Below are 11771 nucleotides of genomic sequence, written 5' to 3'. Positions count from 1 at the left end.
CGTCTTTCTTTCACTCTTACAGTAAAAACCAAAACAGTGATGACACACTGACCACAGTGACAGATGGACCTGGAGCGGAGAAGCAGATCATAACTTGTTTTATTAAACATATAAATACAAATTTCAACAAAAAGGAAATGAACACAAAGAAATCTCTATAAAAGAGCCATGGATTAGAACAGAGCGGATATCTGAGGGTCCATGAGAAAGTACACTGTCATCCAAGTGAAAGAGCTAAAAAAAAAAAAAAAAAATGGGAGGTAAATTTGTCTTTAAGAAAACGCCGCCCGGGTTAGAAAACTCCTCAAAGTGGTCGGGACGCATCGGCTGGACCTTTTATAAATGTGGTTAGAAATTCCAAAATAAAAAAAAGTGGAGCTAAAAGAAAAAAAAAAAAAAGAACACAATCAGCCTCCGGAGCAGCACGGAGCTAAGCTCGTAATCCACGCTGCAGGAAGCTCATAGGAAAACTCACAGGCACCCCTCCCCGCCCGCCCGTCCTCCCTCTCCCAGAGTCTGCGCTACAGTAATCAACACACACACACCCCGTCACCAACAACAAACCAGGCAGGAGTTGAGATTTCAGGCGCGCCACATTTGCCTCAACTCGTCCAGAAAGGAGTTCAGGAAGGAAAAATCCGCCCTCGGGTCAGAGAACTGCTGTCAGAGCTCAGACGTTTGATGAGAAATGTCTCCAGGGCCGTGGACACACTTAAAGAGACAAAACAGTGGATTTTATGTTTCTTTAAAACACGTCAAACTGAATATCTGTGGAGTTCAGACTGGCCAAGACGCTCATGTTCCAACTTCAACACGCCGCCTTTGTTTTATTTGGACATGTGATGCTTTCTAAATCAGAAATGAAATCAGGTGCGAGCCGCGCCCTCGAACTGCAGGAAGACGTCGCAGTGTGATGGATTTAATCTAAAAGTAAATCTCCCTCTGCATAATATGTCAAGTGTTCATCCTGCATGTAATCGTTTTAGACACCAAGACACACGGGGGCAGATTTTTCCTTTGAATCACAGATTATTTGACCGGTGAAGTTATCGCCCAAACATCCTGCTGGACGGCTAATCTGTGAAAAATCATCCAGAAACGGCTGATTGTCTCGAAATGAAGCTGCTCTCAGCCTCCAAACACTCACTGACTCCCTGATGCCGACAAGAACTCAAAGCGACTCTTTCACGATTCAAAGCTGACGCTGATCTAAAACGTGGTAAAAGAAAAAATGGACTAAACTCATGCGTCAGGTCGAAACACATTTCACCCGTCCAACCAGCTCTGTGGTGAACTCCCCCCTCGCCGGCCCGTTTAAACTCGCTGATCCCGTGTGCAGCAGAATACATTCAGAGCGCACACACACACACAAACACAAACACACACACGGCCTCTCCCATTCAGACAGGCGGAGGTAGGAGTGGTTGAGAGTCTGAAAGGTTGTGTGGAAATTCACTGAGTTGGACTCCAAACCTCTCGCAGAGACAGGTGCCAGCAGCCCGTCAAAAAAAAAAAAAAAAAAACTCAGTTAAACGTGCGTCCTTTGCGAGTTCATCGGTTCATCTTTTGGCTTTTATTTACAACTTTCAAACAGGCGATCAGTTCAGGAGTTTGTTTTCTTTTTTTCCGCCAGAAAAAACAAAACCCTCACGGCCTCCTCCTCCTCCTCTTCCTCTTCTCCTCCTCCTCTTATAAATGTGGCAGCTCAAATTATTGCAAACTTTACAGATCGTCTTTCCTCATTCGCCGCGTGCGTTTCCTAACCAAACCCCGGCGTGTACTTCTCACCTTTCACCCCGAAACGACACCCACTGACGGTTTAACAGGTATTTCCTCATAGTAAATCATCTGGATGAAAATAAAAAAAAAAAAAAAAAAAACACGACATCTGCCGCACCACGTTGCTTCCTGAGCCAAACAAAGATGGCGGCCGCGTGTGACGCAACGGAGAGCACACGGTTAAAAACAATGTTTTTTTTAGACAGTCTTTGATTTGAGCCGTTCGTCTACAGGAACAGGAACGTACTTTAGCTCCACGTTTTTTTTAATTTAAGGAATCCACCTTTAAATCCCAGAAACTTGATCCGGAGTCTTATTTTGCGTTTTAATCTGCGCAACCTGATGGTTTGAGTCCGAGCTTTTACGGGGAAACGAGTCGATGAAACCCTGAGAACTTCTGGAAGATCAAACCCCACATTTAAATCTGTTGATCTTGCGTTAAAACGACGGGACGGTTCAAACAGTAATCGTCTTGTTTTTGTCCAAACACAATCAGTTTACAATCGATCTGAAAGAAAATGTTCAGTTTTAGTTTTTCTGGCTGATGGAACGAGGCCGTCGGTTTGTCACTTCCCGCCGCCATCTTTGTTCGCGTCGTTCAAACGCTCTCCCTCTGATTCATAGCGAGAAGCGCAGCCCGAGGTCTAAATTCTACAGAAGCCCAGGCGGAGTTCAGTTTCACCCGTTTGTCACCTTTTTTACGACTGTAAATGAAACTGAACTTCACGGCTGTGCCTCTAGTAATCTGATCCACCCTCTCTACACACACACACACACACACACACACACGCACACACACAAACGTGCCCTCCAAACACTTTCCAAGGCCTTTTCATTCACAACCTTCTTGAGATCTGAGCTCCTCTTCCTTTGTTTGTCTGCTGGTTATTGCTGACTTCCTGTCGGACTATTTCTAAAAAAGAAAAAATAATAAAGTAAAATGATCACAGAGCACTTCAACAGATCACATGGCTGCTCTCCTCTGTAAGTGCTCTGTCGGGTCCTGGGCTTGGTTGCATCGGTGATGAAGAAAAAGTTTCTGCATTGTGTGTGTTTGTTTTTTTTTGTTTTCGGCTCTGAGAGTCCTGCTGTGTTCAGTTCGTCAGTGCCCCCCCTATCCCACCCATCCCACCCCAACACCCCAGGTTCCTCCTCGGCTCCGATGTCTCGTGATGAAGACGGGACAGGAAGCGTGTCACCTGCCGAAGCCAAACCGCTCGTCTTCAGTTCAGGAAAAAAAAAAAAGAAGAAGAAGAAGAAGAAAAACAGCAGAATCTGCGTCTTTCTCCATACACAACCCCCTCCCTCCCTCCCTCCCACTTCCCTCCCCCCGAAACAAACTTGTTTGGCTACAGTTGATACAGCCGACCCCCCGCCCCCTCCCCCTCCTCAAACCCGCCCGATCAGTCTCATCTCTGGCCGTGGAGCGCAGATACGACGGGGGGCTGCTGGGAGCCGCTGGGCTGAGAGACGGGGGGCCACATGGGAGTCTGTTGCATGTGGTGGTGGTGGTGGTAGTGGTGGTGGTGCATGTGGTGGCCGGTGGGCGACGACGGGGGCATCCACGGCGGCTGGTGGCTGGGCGGCGAGGACGCCCAGAAGGAGCCGAAGCCCGACGTGGAGGAGGGGCCCGGCGGGGAGCAGGCCATGGAGACTTGCAAGGGGCCGCTGCCGGCGCCGGGGTTGCACTCGGACGCCCGCAGCTTGGAGAACATGGTGATGGCGTCCGGGAAGTTTGGAGGCGTGGCGGGAGTGTTTCTGGGAGTACACATCTGTGGAATAAAGGCAAGAGGGGGGAGCGTTTTAAAACCAGAGGAGCGGAGGAAACCCTGAGCGTGTTTTTAACCGTCTTATTAAAGCATCAGCAGATTTGTTTCCTTCTGACGGACTAATTGATTAGATAAGCAGATATCTATTTTCACAAGAGGCTGACGGAGGTGGCGCGTTTAAATTTAGCCGCCTCTGGATCAGACGCATGTACGCTCGTAAAAGTGAAGGCAGAGAGTTCACGCGTGGGGCAGAGGCGAGTCATGAGGAGACCATTTGTCCGACCAAAAGCAGAACAATCCCTCAGCGTGACCACTTCCAGCGCTCTCGCTTCATCCCGCTCCGCGCTCCGTCCCCCCTGGCCGTCATGTGAGCTCGGCGCTAAACGTCTTTGGGACGTGAATCGAAGCGTGATTCGAAAGGTGGCGAGCTGCCGGGCGGAGCGGTGCGGAGACACACAAACAAACACAGGCGTCCGATAGCAGCCAGAAATAGAAGAGGAGATGCCTCAGCTGTGCGGCGGGATGGCCGAGCGAGGTTCTGTATATTTAGAAGAAGGAACTCGGAGGTAAACAGAAATTGCACAAGCTGCTCGGAGTGAATGTTCTTCACCTCCACCCTGCTAATAATCAAACCTGATGGACCCCCGTCCAGGGTGAATCTCTGGGACTGGACTCTCCTGTGTGAAATGTGAAAACACAGTCCGATCTGGGGTCGAGCAGAGTTAACAGAAAGGACAGCTGCTGTGCCGATGAGACATAACATTATGACCACCTTCCTAATATTGTGTAGGTCTCCCTTGTGCCTCGGAAACAGTTGTGACTCATCAGAGAATGGACATGGGCCTTCTGAGGGTGTCCATCCTGGCGACGGGATGTTGTTAGCGGGGGGACTTTGGGTCCTATGGGTTGAGGGGAGGGTCCTATCTGTGGATCATCCCACAGTGTCATTGCTATGGGGTGGGGGTGCCTGGTCTGGTCTAGGTGGGTGCTACATGTCTAAGTAACATCCACATGAATGAATACCAGGTCTAAAGGTTTTAATGTTGTGGCTGATCGGTGTATATGAGCTTATATTTGTTCATACGTTGTTTAACTGTCCCACTGGAAGTAGCAGAGTTATCTGTCAGCATCTCTTGTTTATAATAAACTCACTGAGGAAGAAATAACTCACTCTGTACGACTGCGGCCACAAAAACGACCGAATTCCCAAGCAGCTTCTGTCGTGGGTTAATTGTTTTGTATCTGCTTCCTGTTTTGGTTCGTCCCGCTGAATGAATGACTCCCAATAACTCCCCATCCACCCTTCACAGTTGTGCGGTTTTCATGTTCGCGAGGCTAATGAAGACCCTGTGACGATCTTTCATTAAAGGCTCATTCTTGCTGCAACACTGGCTTCTTTCTCCTCCCGACGTGGCTCCACGAGGGTCCTCGGGGCCATGTTGGAGGAGGAGGAGGAGGAAATGGAAGCAGCTGTCTCGCAGCTGATGCTCAGCCTCGTCAGACCTCTCCAGCAGCCTCGTATTCCTCCCCCCCAAAAGCCCCGGGCGAGATGATGTCACCCAAAATAATAACAAACCCGGGGCCCGGCCGCACATTTCCTCGTTCTCTCAAGCTGCGACACGCTCCTCCCAGAGCAGCGAGCCAGCACGTACGCCCAAACCGAAAACAAAACAACGCTGCCTGCTGCAGATGCCTGCGCGACCGCGAATCCACACAAATCCCAGGGTGCAGTGCGGTCGGGCCCAGCCGGCCGGTCGGTCGGTCGGTGGGATTCAGACGTTCGCACATGACAACTCCTATAATGAGAGTCTTTGTGTGCGCGCGGTGACGTACGTTTCTTTTACTCCTCGCAAGGCCGGTAATTATTTTATTACGCGGCTGCAGTCGCAGATTAAACGGCGACGGAGACCTCACACAGCCTCCTCCACCCGACAGCAGAGGGACTGTTAATGTGACGTGGTTTCAAATCAGTTGAGTGAAGTGTGAAGACGACTTCCTGCCCGGGAACTAAACCGGCCTTAGAGGAATATTTCAGGCTCATTCATGTGGCCGAGTGTCTCGCAGCTCCTGTACGAGGACGCTCAGTTTAAAGTCTGTCCAAAAGAGACGCGACACAACTTTTATTTTGCTCCCGTGGATCGTCCTGACTGAGGAAGAGTCCGTGTTCAGAAGCAGGAACATGCAGCTGGAGTCCAGTCCACTCTGCAGGTCAGTGGGTGCATCCGTCCCACCGTCCATCACTCAGCCTCACATACGTTCAGTCTAATGCTTTTTTTTTTTCGTTTTAGGGGAGCTAAATGCACTTACCATCTGGTGGGGGTGACCGGGGATGTTAGCCTCCTGGAAAAAAGAGCTTAGGGCCGTCTGCAGAGAGAGAGAGAGAGAAGAAGAGGAGGAATTATGTTTTCAGCACTTCAGCTTGGATTTATATACGAGTCAAAAACACACGAGGAGTCAAGTCAAACATTTGTCTTCTTCTTCTTATCCTCCCAGCCCAGATAGGAAGAACTGCCCCATCCCCCCCATCTTTCACCATCAGCCCACGGGTCAGTTAACACAACGGGTCACATGATCTCAGGGGGTAAAACTATTATCTCCACGCCGGGACCTGAAACGGGGTTTGTAGAACGCAGCGAGGCGTTTACAGGCTCGAACGGACGAACTGAGAGAGAGAGAGGCTTCAGGCAGGGTTTTCTGAAGAAACGAAATGACTCGCATGATGAAATTATAAAGATCCGTTTCCGCCGTCAAAGTGAGACTGAAACCAGGCAGGGATCACAAGGCTGGGAATCATTAACCAAGTTTATAGGTTTATTTACAGTTATATCTTCTCAGGAATGAGGATTTTAAATTCTAAAGCAGGGCGGGAAAACATTTAAGGAAATAATCCCATAATTTATCCTGTAATGGTCCTATAATCCTATAATTCATCTGGAAAAATGGATTTAATTGAACATTTTTAACATTTAACAACACAACACAATATATTAGACATTTAAATTCGTATTTATCCCGGACATATATATCTATGTATTGATGTTTAGCTTTAAATGGACTTTTATTGACTAACTGATAATCGCTAATACCAGAATCTCACTGGTTCCCAAATATGAACCATTCCCCAAAACATGGTGTGTTGAGACACGTGAGCTGTCTTCGTCCCATCTGATAGTAAACTGTCCAGGTCTGAGACATGGACTGTTTGTTTAGCGTCACATGATAAACACTGTTTGCACCAAGTGGCTGTGAACTGAATCTTTTCAGAAGACAAAACATCCATTCGTCTAAAAAAACAAAACAACGTCTTCTCTCGTCCTCCAAGCCGACCGTGGAGGAACGCGGGGGGGGGGGGGGGGGGACGTTATGAAATGTAAACATCAGATTTCTCCGCCGCCTCGCTGTGCAAACAAGGAAACAAGCCGGCTGCTCTGCATTGTTCCTCTTTGTTGTGAACACAGCCGAGGCCGGCGTGAATGAAAAACACAGTCGGTGACCTGAGAAACAGAAACTACGGCCTGATAAACAGAGCTGACGAATGGTTTTGGGGAAGAGGGGGGGGACGCTGCTTCTGCTTCCTCCGCACACACAAGAAAACATTCCTGAGGAGCTGACGGCGGCGTGATTCACTGTGATGATGGGAAGCTCTGAGGGCCACGTCTCCGGGTACCGACCCCATGAGTGTGAGAGGTCTGAGGTGGGCTTCGCTGTCTGGGAGGACTGTGGGAGAGTCCGGCGTCTCTGGCTGGCTCACTATTCGTAAAAAGAAGAGTAGCACAGTCTAGTGTCTGTGGTTAGTTCGCTGTCAGTGACAGCTGTGGGAGAGTCCAGCGTCTGTGGATTAGAACAAGACGGAAACTCAAGAAGACGGGGAGTGTGAGCTCGTTTTGCGGCTCGGCGTCGCTCCGTTTTTCAAGCCCTCCTTCCTGCCAACACTTCAGTGAATGTAATGTGCCCCCCTCCTCTCCCTCCTCCTCCCGTCTCCCTCCCCCCACGCTGTGGTTGTTTGACAACAGCAGCGGCAGTGCAGGAATGTCTGCCGTACAACGTGACTCACATATCAAAGCGTGAAAGTGCTCCTCCGCTATTGTGCAGAGAGCCACCGGGTCCACGCCGCTCTTTGTCTCGCCTCAGGTTTATTTTTCAGGTTTTTTGGGGCCGAGCGTCGCCCCCCGCTGATGTCACACCGTCGGAAACGCGCGGCGGCGGCGGCGGCGGCTCCTGATCAAGACACGTTCCCTCACTGGACCGTCGCAGTGACGTGAGAAGGCTTCAGTCATATTACTGCTGATTTTTACTTTCACTCAGCAACGTCATCGCCCAAGTGTTAAAACCAACATTACTGAACGCAGAAATGCAGCATTCTCGTTCTGCGAAAAAGGAAGTTCCTCTTGCAGAACTGAAGAAAACATTACCTATAAAGATTAATCGACAGCCAGTCTGGCGGGCGTGTAACCCTGGCGGTCGGGTTTTCGAGCAGAAATGTCAAACATTTCTCACGTCAGAAGACTTTTTCACGCTTTTCATTTGCACTTTTAGCCCAAACTAATGTTTAATCAAGAAAATAATCCCCAGAGTCGCGATCAGTGAGATGTTTTTAACCATGTGGCTGTGACTGCAGATGTTCAGTGCGCTATTTTGAAAAGACAAGAGTCGCATAAAGGTCCGTCGTGTGTGTGTGTGTGTGTGTGTGTGCATCACTGTGCAGGGAAACGTGACCACGCTGCTCTTAATGTATCAGCAGTTACAGTAACGACAGCGTTTTTTTTTTGTTTGTTTTTTTTTACAGTTTGTTCTCTTTATTCAGCAAGCCCTAAAAACAGCCCGTCCTTCCTCTTCAAAGCTTCGGTCTTACTTCAGTCTGTATTTCCCCCGTACGGGCGAACGCAGCAACGATTGTTTTGATAGCTCTGAGACGCTTCAGGCTTCAGGTCTCGGGACACGAGATGGCAGACAGAGACAATGGGCTGTTTAACTACGTCCTGACACTGACAGAAGAGACTGACAGTGGTGGCTTGGTGATATTTTTTCCAATTTTGGAAGTTGGATGAACTCTCCTCGTCTACAACTGCAGATCAATGAACCTACTAATTGTTATTTAAACTGTCTCATGAAACTAAATCCAAAATATTCTATAAGTTTTTCTACATACACGACATCAACGCTACTTTCACCAATCAGATGCTTTTCCTCATCAGATGTCTGAGGGTTCGGCTCTTGTCCAAGTGACCTTAAGGCCACTTCACCGACTTCTCTAAACACCTGAATCCAAACACTCGCGCTTCGTCGGATTTCACATAGAAAAAACAGCAACTTCTCTCAGTTTTTCTGTAAACAAACCGACCGCATCCACTATCAATAAAACCTAAACAAAACCCACTCCCCGCAGGCCTCATCTCACGTACGTCCGAAGACGACGAGTCAGTCAGAACCCCTCCGATCCTCAGGAGGCGGCTGAGACAAGCCGAGCCTCCACCCTCCCCCTTCTGGAGCGGGGCACTCTGGCCGTAGCCCCGGCGCTGACCCACTCACCCGCTCATTACAGCAGAGAGGTGTGGTCTGACAGGAGCCATCTGGAGGCTCAGGCTCCATGTCAAAGATCCTTCAGGTGTCTGTCAGCTGTTCCAACACGGACCAGGACTTAGAGCCACGGGCTTTGTCCTGGACGAGTTTGAAAATGTGGCTTTACCGTTTCTTCTTTCCTTCCTGGCATTTTTTTTGTTGTTTTGACTCTAAAACAGAACTACGACTTAGAAAACAACTTTTTAAACATTCAGTGAATGTGTGTTTTCACTTCCACGATGGTTGGGGAGATAAAAGAGTTTCAGAAATGACTCGCAAGTTGATAAATGTTGAGAGAAACTTAACGACTAACTCTGCATGCATGACACACAAACTGAAGCGCAAACAGCAGAGCCATTACTAAAAGCTGTAGGCCTGCAGCTGCTATTTATTTCCATTCATTCACTGGACAACCAGTGTAACAACGTCTGATCTGATCACGGATCGCCTTGAGTCCAGTGCTTTCTTTTCTCTTGTCTGATCGGGGCGACCCAAAGCCAAAAGGCACTCAGACTGAAAGCAGGCAAGAGCTGAACCGTTTTCCTTCTGACTGCCGTCAGCGGCACAGGAAGACTTGTTCTTGTGAGAACAGCTGGAAGGATAATGCATCTTAATCAGTCTATATATAACTGGACAAGACTGGGATCAATGTCAGAGGCTGAGCTGCCAGCACAGAGTCTGACCTCTTTATCTGCTGCTCCTGTGCAATGACAATCTCAATCATGAGCAATCTGGCAGTCTAACTAACATCTTCTTTATTTGTTATTTTATTTATATAGTTATTTAACGGTTGTTTTTTACCAGTTAGCAGGAGGAGGAGGTTGATTTATTACTTTCTGTGCTCCGACAACAAACAAGCCCAACCCCGTGAGTTTACATCTGAGTAACACGTTATCATGGCTCATAAACATCCTAACGTAAAGTCATTCAACAATAAAATTCAAAAAAAAAAATAAAAAAAATGGATAATCCTGCCAGCAGCTAAGGCTAACAACAAGCTAGCTTAGCGGTGACACGGTGGAGGCTCTGTCGAGAATGTAAACAAAAAACGGCCATTGAGCCGAGCACCACGTCCTCAGGTCGGGTAGCAGAGCTAACGTTAGCCGCGGGGGCGCATGGTCGTAAAGCAGAACAAGCGGGTAGTCAAACTAAACAGCACCAGGAACTAGTAGATATTCGTCCACAGCCTACGTATAACACAGTGCTGTAATATTAGAGGGAGACGTTTAGTGTGAATAACGCCGCAGCCGTTGACTCACCTCAAACTGCCAGTGGGCCGCTTGTAGAAGCTGCTTCGCCTGATCCGCGGCGCAGCCAGCCGTCAAAACAAACTGGTTGATCATCACTTGGTGCCTGAGCTCGTCCATATTCACAGACATGGCTGCTTCCCCGCGACACACTAATCCGCTACTTCGAGAAAAACAAAAAACTAAATGAAAAATAAAGTAAAGCCTCGAATCGAGCCCAGCGAACCGTCCTTCCGTCCTCCTGCCTGCCTGCCTTGCCTGCCTGTCCGTCTCCCACCGCTGCTGAGTCTCCGCAGCCTCAACAGCAACAACAATATTTTCGTGTCATCACCAACAACAAAGAGTAGCGCGCAGCCGATTGGCCGGCGCTAGTAGTAGACGGGCGCTGATTGGCTGGCGGAGGGAAGCCGTTTAAATTCGCCGGTGCGTTCGTTTTAAGGGCTCGGGGCAGTCTCAATGAGCGGGGCCGAGCAAGACCCGCAGCCGATGGGATCCGCCCCGCCCTCTGCGGTTACCCGATACTGTTACACACGCGCTATTGTTCGTGTCCGTTACACTGACGTAATGTGTTTGAGCGCTACGTTTGACGTGAATTCATAGAGCTGATTGGCTGCTTCCTCCGGCAGGTACGTATATCTAAATACAAACATAAACACAGACGGATTGTTCTTTTGTTTTTATTTAATTTATTTAGTCAATCGACCCACAAAATGCGCTTATATTAAACAATCTGTCCGTAATTTAAATTTCATATTCATACCTTTTAAATTACATTACATTAAATTACAAATTGCAAAATATTTGAACATGATTTTTTTTCCAGCTAATGTAAACTCATTTATTTAAAACGCAAATGAATTAAGTGCATTATTCACATACATTTAATACTTATTTTATAATGTCTAGTGTATTTACTTAATATAAACCCAACCAAATGCACATAGAAATACTACACTAGCTAAAAGTAGTTTGAATCCTGGATCCGGCTCTTTGATATTGATATAAATATTAAAACATATACCTCACTGATTACAATGGATTTATTTCAATAAATAAATAGTAGTTTGCTTCTTAGTTCATGTTCTAGAAACAGCATATACTTATAGATATCTGCACAATAAAAGAATAACTTTGTATTTAACATATAATAATTGATAAATATGCAGTCCAGTCAACCTCTAATTATGCAGCAGCTTACAACCCATTATTGAACTGATCAGTTCTCAGCATCAGCACATCAGTTAAAGCACATAAGAGGAATGTGCTGGTACGATTAAATACCCAACAACAGTAATGTCTTATCTATGAATAAACATGAGATATTTAAATAATTGATCAGATATCAAAATCAAATCTGAGCATTTCTTTTGGTTCTCTATTTTCATCTGAGCTGGATGATGGTTTGTGTATTCTTTGA

At 47.5% G+C, this 11771-nt stretch overlaps 1 protein-coding gene across 1 annotated transcript; it reads right to left on the bottom strand.

Moving 5' to 3' along the window:
* Positions 1–3180: 3180 nt before the first annotated feature.
* Positions 3181–10617, bottom strand: ubald2 (UBA-like domain containing 2). The gene is made up of 3 exons (XM_084571464.1): positions 10367–10617; positions 5856–5912; positions 3181–3551 (listed from the first exon to the last, which is right to left on the bottom strand). The coding sequence occupies exons 1-3, from the start codon at positions 10484–10486 to the stop codon at positions 3189–3191; spliced, it is 540 nt and encodes a 179-aa protein (XP_084427590.1). The 5' UTR covers positions 10487–10617; the 3' UTR covers positions 3181–3188.
* Positions 10618–11771: the final 1154 nt, after the last annotated feature.

The sequence above is a fragment of the Chelon labrosus genome (assembly GCF_963514085.1).
Source record: "Chelon labrosus genome assembly, chromosome: 21".
Lineage (NCBI taxonomy): Eukaryota > Metazoa > Chordata > Actinopteri > Mugiliformes > Mugilidae > Chelon > Chelon labrosus.
Note: the sequence above shows the minus strand (reverse complement) of the source record. Positions and strands in the feature narration are given on the sequence as shown.